This window comes from Podarcis bocagei (assembly GCF_964188305.1).
Source record: "Podarcis bocagei genome assembly, chromosome: 4".
Classification (NCBI taxonomy): Eukaryota; Metazoa; Chordata; class Lepidosauria; order Squamata; family Lacertidae; genus Podarcis; species Podarcis bocagei.
The window spans coordinates 90486443-90501789 of NC_138128.1; the positions used below are offsets into that span (position 1 = coordinate 90486443).

General features: G+C 45.5%; 1 protein-coding gene across 10 annotated transcripts in view; it reads right to left on the bottom strand.

The window, feature by feature from the left end:
• Nucleotides 1–15347, bottom strand: part of PAX2 (paired box 2) — a 144159-nt gene that overhangs the window by 7818 nt on the left and 120994 nt on the right. For all 10 annotated transcript variants that reach the window (XM_081191759.1, XM_081191756.1, XM_081191755.1 and 7 more), the window contains one exon: nucleotides 2654–2755. In XM_081191759.1, coding sequence (XP_081047885.1) covers nucleotides 2654–2755 — 102 coding nt within the window. The remainder of the gene's footprint in view (nucleotides 1–2653; nucleotides 2756–15347) is intronic.

Here is a 15347-nt window from a genome sequence, read left to right on the forward strand (position 1 = left end):
TAAATAGGTACCGCTCCGGTGGGAAGGTAAACGGCGTTTCCGTGCTCTGCTCTGGTTTGCCAGAAGCGGCTTATCATGCTGGCCACATGACCCAGAAGCTGTATGCCGGCTCCCTCGGCCAATAAAGCGAGATGAGTGCCGCAACCCCAGAGTCGGCCATGACTGGACCTAATGGTCAGGGGTCCCTTTGCCTTTACCTAGCCTCATAGGACTTTGCTGGTCAATGTGGTTCACCGGTGGTGTCCCCGTTCCTCAGGGTGGAACTGGGGAGCCAGGCTTCTCCTAGCTCCAGAAACATAATATCTCTAGGACAGTGATAGCAAATGAGGGTAAATGTCAGAAATAGAAATTTATCTCCTGGAGACGGGGAGTGCCATCCAGGTGCCAGTCATTCAGAAGGAAAGACTTTCCCTAAGTATCTCCTCAAAATTTAATACCCCTACTGTCTCGCCAGAGTGGTTCATGCTCTAGTTATCTCCCGCTTGGACTACTGCAATGCGCTCTATGTGGGGCTACCTTTGAACGTGACCCGGAAACTACAATTAATCCAGAATGCAGTAGATAGACTGGTGACTGAGAGTGGCCGCCGAGACCATATAACATTGGCTTCCAGTATGTTTCTGAGCACAATTCAAAATTTTGGTGCTGACTGTTAAAGCCCTAAATGACCTCAGTTCTGTATACCTGAAGAAGGGTCTCCACCCCCACCATTCAGCTGAGGTCCAGCACCAAGGGCCTTCTGGTGGTTCCCTCCCAGCAAGAAGTGAGATTGCTGGGAACCAGGCAGAGGGCCTTCTCAGTAGTGGCGCCTGCCCTCCCATCAGATGTCAAGGAAATAAACAACTATCTGACTTTTAGAGGACATCTGAAGGCAACCCTGTTTAGGGAAGTTTTTAATGTTTGATGTTTTCTCGTGTTTTTCATATTCTGTTGGGAGCCACCCAGAGTGGCTGGGGAAACCCAGCCAGATGGGTGGGGTATAAATAATAAATTATTATCATTTAAAAGACTTCTCTTCTTTACAGGTACCTTAAGAATCTCTTTCAGTAATAATAATAATAATAATCAGCATCTAGACAAGTTGCCATCCAACCTGTTGATGGTTTGCTGCTTTCCCATGATTTAAATCCTCACTTTGTTCAAGCCAATGTGAATGCTTAATGCAAAACACGTAGGTTTCATATTCAGGACTGGCAACTCCTCAGTATTTCCAAGCTGTTTCAGTTTTGATCCATGTACATTCCCACAAGATGCTCTCCTGCCAGCAATAATGCCAGGATGTGTCTTTGTTTTGTTGTGTGTTCCCCGCTTCCCTAAACAGTGGGATGTTCCAGGGCATCACTCTATCACTCTACAGATGTGGTTTCCTTTGGGTGAGAGAGCTTATATATACACACACACACACACACGCAAAAAACAGAGGAGGGAAACAGCAGCAAGCACTCCGATGAGCAGCAGATCTACTACCCAATACCAGATGTCCAGAGAAAGCCCTGAACCTTCAAAGTTCCTTCAGCCAACACTTAGTCATCAGATGTATTCTTACCCCAATCTCCTCCCTTTAGTTTGCAGGGTGGAGAGGAGGCCATTATCCTGTTGAAGCACACAGAGATTGCCACCTACCTACCAATCATTAGCTCCCATCAGCCAACCATTCTGAGCTATTAGTAGCAATCTAGCTTGGCCAGCAATGCAATAGTGTCTGGAAGTGTGCGCACACAGCTATACGTCTAACCGGCACACATATTAACCCTTTCCGTGTTGCAGTTATGTTCCCTACGAATGCAAAAAGGGGAGCTGGCCTTTTAAAAAATAAGTTCATGAACTCTGAAAGGAGATGCAAGGTATGTTGATTATTTGCAATAAAATGTGCAAGCTCTCTGTATGCCTTAGGCTCACGCTGAGACCCTTCAGGTGATTAGATAAAAAGTAGTTCTCATACAGAATTACTGTTGGTGCAGAACGCAATGGCCAGGTTACTGACTGGGTCTAGACTGTCGGAGCACATGGAACCAATGCTGGCCTGACTACAGTGGCTACTAATTAGTTCCTGGCCCAATTCAAGTGCTGGTTTTGACCTATAAGGCTGATGCAGCCCAGGACCTCAATACTTCAAGGCCTGCCACTCCTGAAAACAAAAGTCAAAACCACTAAGAGACAGATCTAACTTGGCTGCCCACCAGAATATAATTGATAGGGCCAAGCAGACCTCTCTTGGAAAGTTGTTCCAAATTTTGGATACCATCACTGAATAGGCCCAAACTCTTGTGCCCATCTGTTATGCATCCAAGAGCAGAGAGAAAAGTGTCTTAGTGTAGCAGACTCATTCGGCGCAGGATGCGGTTCCTGAGATATTCTGGCCTCAGGCCATTTAGAGGCCAAAAAAGTTGAATGGAGCCTGAAAAGGTTGGAGACATAATGATTTGACTTGCTGGCTCCACTCAGAACATTTGCAGCAGCTGCCATATTTTCTGCCAATCGAATTTTCCCAACTGTTTTCAGTATCATCCAAGAAAACTCTGAGCTGGTTGACGAACAAACCCTCAAGCACCTTGCCCAAATATGACAAATTTGAAAATAAAAGCAACAGACTGTTCTTCTAGCTAATCAAACCTGAAACAGTTACAAATGTGTCAAAGCAAGAAGAACTTACCAGGCACCATTCCTGCAAGAGTTGAGGTTGGGTAGCTGCCCTGCCCGGTTGGTGGAACATGGGGTGGGTAGCCGGGCAAGGTTGTGCTTGCCATGTCACGACCTAGCAAGGAGAAAAAGGAGGGAGAGCCGATTTCAGTACAGTTGCTCAGGGTGTGAATTGTAAGGAAGAAAGCTCCTAGTTCAGAGAGTGCACCTCAGCTGCGAGCTCACTAGGTGGCATTTGGGTGTAGCAGGTTGTTTAGCAGATAAACATTATTCTTACATCTACAAAGGCACCTGTACCTTCCTTAACAGAAGTTACAACGGCGCCTGTGGTGTTCAAAACAAACAAACAAAACCCTATGCACTTTATTCAGTGATGCAGCTAGAATTGTATGCATGCTAGGTAAAGGTAAAGGTAAAGGGACCCCTGACCATTAGGTCCAGTCGTGGCTGACTTTGGGGTTGCGGCGCTCATCTCGCTTATTGGCCGAGGGAGCCGGTGTACAGCTTCCGGGTCATGTGGCCAGCATGATTAAGCCGCTTCTGACAAACCAGAGCAGCGCATGGAAACACTGTTTACCTTCCCGCCGGAGTGGTACCTATTTATTTACTTGCACTTTGACATGCTTTTGAACTGCTAGGTTGGCAGGAGCAGGGACCGAGCAACAGGAGCTCACCCCGTTGCAGGGATTCGAGCCGCCAACCTTCTGATCAGCAAGTCCTAGGCTCTGTGGTTTAACCCACAACGCCACCTGCGTCCCTTGTATGCATGGGTTAGCATGTATGAATTCTAACCCAGAAGTAAATCTGATTCAATTCAGGGGCAGGAGCAGAATTGGGCAACCATGCACCCCTATCCTATGCAAGGAAGTTGCACTGAATTCAAAGTGATTTTGTGCCAGGTAAACGTACCTAGTATTGCAACCCAAGTCTCAATTCCACAGCTTTACCCAAGGATTAATGGGTATGGATTGTAATATACTTTGTGAAGCTAACAAGTCTTTAATTATATAGGTTAGCTCAGTTGGTGGAGCATGTGGTCATTGGTTTGAGCCCCATGTTGGGCAAAAGATTCCTGCATTGTAGTGGGTTAGACTAGATGACCGTTGTGCTCCCTTCCAACTCTACAGTTGTATGAGCATCTCCACCCCCATCGTTCAGCCTGGACACTGAGATCCAGTGCTGAGGGCCTTCTGGTGGTTCCCTCATTGCGAGAAGTGAGGTTACAGGGAACCAGACAGAGGGCCTTCTTGGTAGTGGCGCCTGCCCTGTGGGACACCCTCCCATCAGATGTCAAGGAAATAAGCAGCTATCCTATTTTTAAAAGACATCTGAAGGCAGCCCTGTTTAGGGAAGTTTTTAATATTTAATGCTGTATTGTTTCTAACACTCAATTGGGAGCTGCCCAGAGTGACTGGGAAAACTCAGCCAGATGGGCGGGGTATAAATAATACATTATATTAATGTTATTATTATTCTATGATATGCAGCCCAATCCTGGGAATTCAGCCCCATGTAATCCAGCTTCCTTTATTTGCCAGTTTGCTTTTGTACGATTGCACTCATAACACCACAAACGCTAATAATGAAATACGCAACAAACAACTATAACAGCAAGTGTTCTTGACAGAGATGGGTGAGCTTTCAAAAGATTAATTTGGAAACTATCAGGAATAAGACTCTCTGAGGATTGAAGCCTTTTTATCTGCCCCTGTACAAACTAAAAGAGCAGCTTGAGAAATTGCCGGACCGGTGGGAGCCCATCTCCCCCTCACCTCCAAACTAACTGAGCTCAAAAAGTGGATGTGCTGGAGAGCTTCCCACTCCCAGGAGTGTTTTGCAGGAGATGTGCTCACCCCTCACTCCGACATAGCTCCATTACATTAAACAGGAGAGATCTGATCCACCAATTCTTCTCCGGCTCAGATTTTAATCCAATTCTTAAGCTTGTAAAGTTTGCCTCTCTTTAGTTGGTTGCACTGTAACAACTTCACCCAAATCTTTGGTTCTTTCAGGAAACATGGTTGCTGCAGTTCTTCTGCTCAGTATAAGGGCATTTCTACATTTGGTCCAGGCATGTAGAAGCTGCCCAGCATGAGCCATTCAATGTCTCCTCTACAGTTTGCATTTCTGTGATTTAAAATTAGCTCATAAGAGGCTAAGGCCATCTATTGAAGGGGAAATGAGTTTTAAGCAAATGAAAACCATTGTTCCCCTACAGCTGCTAGGACAGAGGTTTTTTTTTGCTCAGTCAGAGATGCAGAGAAGAAATGTAATGATCACAGGATTGTTGCAGTAGCTTCCTTGGGAATATGCAGAAACAAAAATACATAAGCAGAATAATGACGCAGGCACAGAGTTGACAGTTGCAAGTGACAACTTTTTGGGTTGTAAGTTCTTATTGTTCCCAGTTCTTTTGTGGATGCATGCATCCACCTGAAGCTATGGAAGAAATTATTTCCATTAAAAAAGCGGAAACAAAACCCTATGAGGGTGCATGGAGGATACCTTATTTTTAAGACTAACTTGCGTAGGTCAGGAAGAAAGGCGAGGACATGTTCACAGATACAGAAGATCACAGTTTTGGACTTGGTATTGAGGATTAGAATGTCCATCTACAGTCATGGACTGATAGGGTAGAAGCCCACACTTTCAACTACTGAGTACCACAATTATATGATGGGCCTTATGTGATAAGATGAGAGTGTAAAACCCACACAGAGGATGTTTGTTTCCAACCCGCTTGTGAAGATTATCAGAGATCGCAAAGAAAGGAATATATGATATCAACAAGAAGATGAAGAAAGTAATAAAGAGGCTATCTGGACAGAACTGGATAGAACTGTCAAATTAAAGCAGCAATAGAAGTGATGCTTGGACCCCCGTTCGGAGCTTGAAGTATGGGTACCCCAAACAAAATTTAAAAATCTGGCTGTATAATTTGGAATTAATGTGATTTGGAAATAATGTGATTTGATTGGCCTGTTAATAAAAATTATGTTTTAAAAAAATTATATGATGGGCCAACTAGAGCCTTCAGGTGTAACTAAGCATATTAGTGGAGTCACAGGACTCGCTGGTTTTGTTTTAAATACAGTACGTATAAAGTGATTTGCAGCATGTGTCCGAAAAAAATCTGAAGCCCAGCCAAAAAAGATGTCTCTAGCAACAAATTCTGAAGTAGCAGAGTTCCTGCTTTGTAGGCTAAACCAATGAAAGAAGAAACAAGTTATTTAAGAGACGGTGTCTTCTGGACTTTTTTTGAGCAAAACCAGAATGAAGCCAAAGTTGAGGCTCGAGGAAACTTGCCAAGATTGCTCTGGTATGAAAATAAGTTTAAAACGTGTTGGATGAGACTTTTCTCCTGAAGATGAACTATCCATTCATTTGTTTTTCTCACCGGCACACAACGCCCATCTTCAGAAACAGCTGCAGGCAAGCTTTTGTTTATTTCCAAAAGGAATTGTCCCATTGGGAGCAGAATTAAGTCCAGAATTAAGTATTACTGCTCCTTATCCTTGCTGGCTTTACTGCAATACCACTAGACACATGTTGTATCTACTCTGGGCAGGAGGAAGCCAACCCAACTGCAGGGATTCTGAGTGAAAGAAATAGTAATAGACCGCCTAATTTTTTTATGGGAAACATTCAGTAGAGACCAGCTCTTTCCTCCAACCAAAGCTCTGGCAGGACTTTCTTTCAGTGGTACATCTTCAAGGATAAGAGAACCCACAAATCACAGCCTTCATTTAAAAAGATCATCTCAAAGATAAGGCTACAGAGATGCTAAAAGGACACAAAACAAAGAACTGAGTTAAAACTAGTTGACTTAATCATAGGGTACAGGGGGCCTTTAAAAAGCTCTGATAAACATCTCTTTTTCTGAGCAAAAGGGACTCTTGGTGAGGGTGGGTTTTTTGTTTTTTTTTTGGAAAACCATTATTTCCACCCTAATCTTTTAGCACAGTCTTCAGCCTTTCTTTGTCACATGCTTTCCAAACACTTTTGTTATCTTGTTCACTTCAGTGTCCAGTTTGTGCTTTGCTTTATTAAACAAACAAACCAAAACTGAAGGGATGTCTCTAGCAACACACCCCAGACCCTCCAAATGTCCCTATTTTCCAAGGACAGTCCAGAATTTACAGAAACCACCCCAATTTCTGATTTGATCTCAGAATGTCCCACCTTTCCTTAGGCTCTCCCTATTTTCATTGGATAAATGTTGGAGGGCATGGAGTTATGTGACCCCCGAACCAAGGAGATAAGTAACCATACATCTTTTAGAAGATGTCTGATGGCAGCACTGTATAGAGAGAACTTTTCTAGTGTTTAATGTTTTATTATGTTTTTATATATGCTGGGAGCTGCCCAGAGTGGCTGGGGCAACCCAGTCAAATGGGTGGGGTGTAAATAATAATATGATGATGATGATGATGGTGATGATGGAATAGGACATCCCTATTTTTATCAGAGAAATGTTGGAGGGTATGACACCCCAGTATGACACTGGGATTCAACCAGTTGCATTGGGCAGAGGTTTGAGTTCAGGTGGGAAAGAGTAAGGAGTAATCCAGAGCAGGAAGCAACTTGCGTTGAACTTCCAAAAACACGTGCTTAGGTTTGGGCTCCCCGATGCACCTTTGCTCAGTTTTAGACAGGGCTGCATTTAGACCATACCATGCTGGCTGAAGGAATGCGGGTGGCGCTGTGGGTTAAACCACAGAGCCTAGGGCTTGCCGATCAGAAGGTCGGCGGTTTGAATCCCTGCGACGGGGTGAGCTCCCGTTGCTCGGTCCCTGCTCCTGCCAACCTAGCAGTTCGAAAGCACGTTAAAGTGCAAGTAGATAAATAGGTACCGCTCTGGCAGGAAGGTAAACGGCGTTTCTGTGCGCTGCTCTAGTTTGCCAGAAGCCCCTTAGTCATGCTGGCCGCATGACCCGGAAGCTGTATGCTGGCTCCCTTGGCCAATAAAGCGAGATGAGCGCCGCAACCCCAGAGCTGGTCAGGACTGGACCTAATGGTCAGGGGTCCCCTTTACCTTTACCTTTTATGCTGGCTGAAAGGCAAGAAGATGACTTTGGGGAGGGGGGAGGTGGACCACTGGGAAATGGCAGCAACATGAGTGTGAAAGAGAAATGCCTTGTGCTGTGTACAAAGGCTAACTTTGTTTGCACAGCCCTCAGGCACACCAGTTTCCACAGCTCCTTCCTTCCTTCCTTGCTTTATTTCTTTTTTAAAAAAGCATTGAATCCCCCCCCCCCAGCTCTAATCCCTTCTAAACCACAGCATTTTTCAGGTGCTCTGTGTAAGTGAAACTATAATCTCTGGTAAAACAGACTGCTTAAACTGCTGTAGCATTAGGCCAATCGAGTCCAGAGACCCTGGATATCCCATCTGCCCAGCCACCAGCGAGAGGATTTCAGTCTGAAAGGCTGGCTAAAGCCCCAGCAATGGGAAAGAGCGGGACCAAGTCTTACTTTGCAAAGCTGCGGAGGGTTAAGAGACCAAAAGCTATTTGTCCTAGCATTTTGAAGCTATTCAAGACTGATCTTCCTTGTCAGGTTTTCACGAAAAGATCAACCCATCCCATCCTTTCCCCCCTTCTAGTATTTATCAAGGTTTGGAAGGGAAGATATTTCACACCTCTCAAAGGCTTAAAGAGTGAAGGAACCTGGAAGAGGAGTAGGGAGCAATAACAAACTGAGGGGGAGAGAGGAGAGTATTGCTGGCTATCGTAATCAGCACATTCCTGTTTGATCAGGCAAATGTTGGAGGATTTGCCCTTGACTAGCACTCGACCACTGAAAATCCTAGGTGGGCCATTAACATGCCAAATTTTTGCTGGGATATCAACCGGTCATCCCAGGGAAATCTTGGTTTCTCTGAAATTTCCAAAGAGAATTTTCTAGTCTTCTTGCCAACAGGGATTTAATTGTTAAGAAGATGGGGGAGGAGTAAGACGGAAATCTGCTCCCATTTCCTAGTACTTTAGCCATCGAGATTTCTGCCAGTACCATCACGGTGTCACACCACACTTGGAATGCTGTGTACAATTTTGGCTAGGGACCCCTGACCATTAGGTCCAGTCGTGGCCGACTCTGGGTTTGCGGCACTCATCTCGCTTTATTGGCTGAGGTAGCCGGCGTACAACTTCCGGATCATGTGGCCAGCATGACTAAGCCGCTTCTGGCAAACCAGAGCAGCGCATGGAAATGCCGTTTACCTTCCCGCCGGAGCAGTACCTATTTATCTACTTGCACTGGTGTGCTTTCGAACTGCTAGGTTGGCAGGAGCAGGGACTGAGCAACGGGAGCTCATCCGGTCATGGGGATTTGAACTGCCGACCTTCTGAGTGGCAAGTCCTAGGCTCTGTGCTTTAACCCACAGCGCCACCCGCGTTGTGTGTTTTGTGCTGTACTCAAGCACAAAACCCAGCAGACTGGTGGATCTCTCAAATCCACATAAGGGATGCACACATTTTTCTTACGTGCACAAGGAATTCAACATATGGTGGATCACGTAGTAGGGAAGAGAAAGAAGTTGAGCCATGCTTGTTTACTGAGCTGCCAGGAGGCTGGCAGAATCTTCCTTAATGCCCACCCCTTCAAGAAACCTTGAATGATTCCACTTCAATTTTTTAAAGCTCTTGGCCTTGGTAGGTCTGGATATCACACACTGTCTCTTGCCTTGTCATTTCCCCCCCAGAAAACTTTGCCCATCCCTATCATAAACACACCATGAATCATTCATCTTTAACAGATTATGCAAATTGGGGGGACATAAAATCAATAATAATCAATACCTGCAGCCACTTAATTGCCAGCAAAGACATTTTTAAGAATGAGCATTATCTGCAGCCTTTTCTTGGGTAATGGCACCATTAATCCAAACGTTGGATCCTGGCCTAAATGTAGCAACATCCCTCCTCCACCGTTCCCCTCCCTGTCCTTCCCCACACCTCTGAGTGTGCGTTCTTAATTTCCAGGCTTTGCATTTCCTCTCATTACTGCTGGCACGCAACTCCGAATGTTAATGGTTCTTGCTTTTTTTGTTACTCTGCGCCTGATTGAAAAGTCGCATACAGATTGAGATGTTAGTGTTAAACTGCCACCTGGGAACATCAAGCTGGGTCTGAAATGAACTTTTCTCCCTCGTAGAACCAGATGGATCAGCCAGGAGTGTTCCCGAGTGGGTCTGAGACTGTTCCAGGGCAGTGGAGTGGGGGGAGGAAGAGAAACACTTCTACTCCAGCTTAGGGGGTTCTTTGGCAAGAATCGACATCCTCTGTTTTTCTCAATCCCATTGGCTCACGCCCTGTATTCCAAACCATGGCTGATCCTCAATATCCTTGAAAGTGCTCCGTCTATCATTCTATCAACACCGCTTCCATGACACATATTAATAAAACGGGATGGGAAGAGGACCTGCAAGTACCGTATTTTTCCGTGTATAACATGCCCCCATGTATAAGACGACCCCTATTTTGGGGACCCCAAATTAAGGAAATGGGGGGGATTGCCCAGTTGAGCTTTTTTGAGGGGTTGCCCACAATCGCTCACCCGCCTGACCGCCACTGCCAATCGCACGCCTCGCCGAAGCTACCAATCGTCTGCCCACTTGCTGCCAGCAGCTGCCAATCACCCACCCAATTGCTGCAGCAGCAGCCAACCAACCGCCAACAGGCCTTGCCGCAGCCACAAATCACCCGCCCAATTGCCGCTGCAGCAGCCAATCACCAGCAGGCCTTGCCGCAGCCAACTATAACCCACCCAATCGCCGCTGAGAATCTCCTGTTTGTGGCTGCCACCAATCGCCCATCCCCCCACTGCACTATCTGTGTATAAAACAACCCCCAATCTTAAACATTTTTAATAAAAAAAAAAAGTCTTATACACAGAAAAATACGGTAACTCCTGTGACTGGAATGTTACATGGGGAGGATTTGCATATACAGCTAGCCAGTGCTTTTTTTCTAAAAAAAAAAGAAGATTTTTTTTTTGTGGTACTCTGATTTCCCTACTCATATTGAAATACTGCCCCTCAATGAGGCCAAACTTAGATTCACAAAATGTTTAGGGGTATGCGTACCCCTGCGTCCCCTCAGAAAGAAAGCACTGTAGCTAGCTCATAATAAAATATGAGTAGCTGTATGCATTCATCCCTCTTACATCACTTTCAGGCTTGGGAATAATTTGTGGGATCTTTCCTACATTGATAATCCAAAGCATGTGAAATAATAATAATAATAATAATAATAATAATAATAATAATAATAATAATAATAATTTTATTATTTGTACCCCGCCCATCTGACTGGGTTACCCCAGCCACTCTGGGTGGCCTCCAATGTATATAAAAACATGATAAAACATTACACATTAAAAAGCTTCCCTATACAGGGCTGCCTTCAGATGTCTTCTAAAAGTTATATAGTTACTCATCTCCTTGACATCTGAAGGGAGGGCGTTCCACAGGGTGGGTGCTACTACAGAGAAGGCCCTCTGCCTGGTTCCCTGTAGCTTCCCACAACGAGGGAACCACAAGAAGGTCTTTGGTGCTAGACCTCAATGTCTGGGCTGAATGATGGGGGTGGAGATGTTCCTTCAGGTAAACTGGGCCTATACTCTCCTAGATATACAAAAATCTAGATCTCTGTCGTGACCGTGGAGTCAGGCTCCTCTTCTTTGGGGACTTAGGCTAGGGATTCAGAGTGGGAGAAGGAATCACCTTAAGTCCCGATACACATACTGCAACAGAAGCAAATGGAATTCCGTTGAACCAAAATCTCTCTGGCCCGAGGAGGTTCAGTTGCCCATCACCGAGTTAAGGATTCCAGCTCAGATGCTCTACCAAAATCATAGCTTCCCCTTTTCTGTCAGAATCAATGGCTGCCAAAGCAGGCTGGGGTGTTTAAATAAAGAGACTTCCATTACAGAAGGCAGAGCTAAACACTGGGAAAGAGTTGCAATTCCTATTTAAGCCTCTCTCTTAGGACAACTACTGCTGAAACAATATCTGAGCTCTGCTCTGAGCCCTGGAAAGGTGCTGTCCAGGGTACCATTGAAGACTTGCCTCCCTACTGCTGAGGCTATTGCTATCTCATCTAGATTAGGAATATACCGTATTTTTCGCCCTATAGGACACACTTTTTCCCCTCCAAAAATGAAGGGGAAATGTGTGTGCGTCCTATGGGGCGAATGCAGGCTTTCGCTGAAGCCTGGAGAGCGAGAGGGGTCTCGCTCTCCAGGCTTCAGGAGTGCCCCAGCGCCAGCCCCACAAGGTCGGGGGTCAGAGGGATGGCAGAACGCCGCCATCCCGCTGTCTCCCGAAGTAGTTTGGAGGCTGACGGCGGGGAGACCCCGCCGCCAGCCCGCAAGCTCCGGGGACAGCTGGGAGGTGCAGCGCGTCTCCCCGCTGTCCCCGGACCTGATCTGAAGGCGGGCTGCGGGGAGAAGAGCGCTTCTCCCCGCTGCCGGCCCCACAAGCGCCTGGGGGGGGGATAAATTTTTTTCCCTTTATTTCCCCCCAAAAAAACTTGATGCGTCCTATGGGCCGGTGCGTCCTATGGGGCGAAAAATACGGTATTGCTGGGAGGCCTCCTGAGGGAGAATCCAAATGGATGCCTCTTTTCTGAAGCAGCGAGGGAGACAGCTGATGACACAGCACTGGAGTCATCTGGCCTAATCAATGTTGCTGAGAGGTGCCCTTCCTTCCAGTCAATTTATTTAGCACTTCCAAAGGCAAAAGAGCGGATGTGCTTTTCCAGCAGCTTCAATGCACAAAATATGGAATACTCAGAACCTCAATACCTCAAGGACTGCCGCTTTCCATATGAACCTGCCCGGACCCTGAGATCAACTTCTGAGGCCCTTCTTTCTGTGCCTCCTCCTTGAGAGGTCCGCAGGGTGGCAACATGAGAACGGGGCCTTCTCTGCAGTGGCTCCCCATCTGTGGAATGCTCTCCCCAGGGAAGTTTGACTGGCGCCTTCATTATACACCTTTAGGCAAATATGTTCCTTTTTAACCAGCCTTTGGTTGATCCGATTTACATCCTATGCCCTTTTAAAATGTGTTTTCTTTTTTTGGGGGGGGGCTATTGGGTTGTTGTTTTTATTTTTATTTGGTATTTAGGTAGATTTTATTCTGTGAACCACCCTGAGACCCCTGGGTATAGGGTGGTATATAAATTCAATAAATAATATAAATACTATAGCCATGTCCATGCATTGGCCATTTAGTATTGTATCATCACATTCCTGCCTTGTGTTTAGGTAAATATTCAATCAAACAAGAAAAAATAACTATATTTCTTTTCTATTTCGGCAGCATTTCCATGAGCCTTGCCCAGGTCTCTTTATTGTGCCTTGCCGAGAACTCTTCAGCAGCTGAGTACCCAACAGAAGTGAGCTTGAAAGAAGCTGTGTGGCCTGTCACCATGTTTGGTCAGCCAGACTAGCTCTCCTGACAATAATAACATGGGGGTTTTGCATCTGAACACAAAAAAGAAACTGCTGTGTTTTCTTCCCCTTTTCCTTCTCCTCAAACAGCTATTCATCTCTAACACCAGGTACAATTCGTAAAGACAAGAGGTTTCAGCTACAAGGAAAAGAAACAAACGAAAGCAAATCTTATCAGCTATTTTGAGGTGTTTCTAAGGAAAAACTTTCAAAACCAAGCCTTTTCTTCTATTCTGAGGGCAAATACGATCTGAGCTTTTGCTTCTTACCTCAGGTAGCCTAGTTGCAAATCCAGAGATGGATGTCCTGCCTTTAAACATGGCTGAATTAATTTGTTGTTTAGATGGAATGTTTTCCCCATCCCCCTTCAATCATTTACTATCCTAAAAAGGATCCTCTGATTTAGTAGGTGGTTTTTAAAAACAAACACCATCTTCAACGGCATCCAACCTTTTTTCTCACACAGGTGAGAAAGCCTCTTCCAAGGCTGTGTTGCCTTGTAGATCATGTGCATAAAGGTAAAGGGACCCCTGACCATTAGGTCCAGTCGTGACCGACTCTGGGGTTGTGGTGCTCATCTCACTTTATTGGCCAAGGGAGCTGGTGTACAGCTTCCGGGTCATGTGGCCAGCATGAATAAGCCGCTTCTGGCGAACCAGAGCAGTGCACGGAAACGCCGTTTACCTTCCCACCGGAGCAGTACCTATTTATCTACTTGCATTTTGACGTGCTTTCGAACTGCTAGGTTGGCAGGAGCTGGGACCGAGCAACGGGAGCTCACCCCGTCGTGGGGATTCGAACTGCCGACCTTCTGATCGGCAAGTCCTAGGCTCTGTGGTTTAACCCACAGCTCCACCCGCGTCCCTAGATCATGTGCATACAAGCTTCTAAAAGCAAAGTACGCTTCTTGCTTCAGAATTATTGTTTTTACCCATGTGGAAATCAGTGCAAAATAAATGCAAATGTTAATAAATAACTTGTCTTAAAGTCACACAGTTAATTAACCAAGCTATCTTTGGGTGGCACATATTCCTTTATATTCTCAGAGGCTCAGCACAGCAGAGGAGCCTGTTCTCTGTTCCCTCCTGCTTTTTCATCTACCTTCTCCCCTGGCTGTAGCAAGTAGGGTCCCTGGTGTTCCGAGCAGCTAGCTGGGGGAAAGAACCGGATGGAAAATGGGCAAGAGAAATCTCTCATTGCATGCGGGAATGTAAAGGTATGGCATCAATCTCTGGACTGCAGCCTGGCCACCCTGATCTTTATCACTAGAGTCTTCTCCCTGGTACTTTTAACACCACGCTCTAGGGTCTCTATAAAACCAGAGGCTTCTTGGGAGAACAATGGAAATGCTTCTGAATCAGGATACATTTTGATTTCATTTTATTTTACATTTGTCCTGATAACCACAAGGCCTAAAAGAACTGCTCTTCGGGGGGGGGGGGGGAGAAGCCAAACTGAGCTTCTTGTGGTTCTGAATAAACTGTTTCTATGAAAATAGCCATGTTCTGAGTTCTGCAGCCAGATCAAACATTTGACCGTAAAATGCTCATGATGCGCACATGCTGATTTTCATTTTGAAATATTGCAGTCCTTCTTGACTGAATCTTCCACTAAATTTCAGTTTCTAGATGCTTAAGCAGCAACACCTTAATGCAAAATAACAAGGGTAAAACCACTTTTTTTTTGAAAAACCCAAATTAATCTTTCAAATAAAAAGTTCTTTCTTTTCATAACAACTGTGCGTGAGGGTAAAGGAAAGCTGCTGGAACAAAAATCGTCCAAAACTGCATAGGACGTGAGTATATGGGCGCAATCCCTCAAGGTCTATATTGGTTTTTTCAGTGACCTGTCCATTCATTCTGTAGCCTGAGGTCTCAGCAGCTATTTTTCAGAAGGCAAATGGTTTGTTATCTCACTTTCTCAGCCCTTGCCGGTCCCTCCTCTCCTACATCACGTGCATTAGTTTACAAGAACATCAACATCTTCCCTTACCCAGCTACTTCACAGATTCTGGTGAAATCTGAGGGTGAAATCGCATTACCGGATCTGACCATTTCCCCCATCAATGAGACAAATGTTGCCATGAGTATTCGCATATACCCCATCCTTACAGCTTGCAAAGGGGTTCAACTATAGGCTAGCTTCTGAGTAAAACAAAAGGAACAATCTTGAATCCTTGGAGTCTTTTCAAGCACTAGACTAGCTCCTTGCAAGTGTTTCCACACAGGACAATCCTCAACAATGTGGGGACCA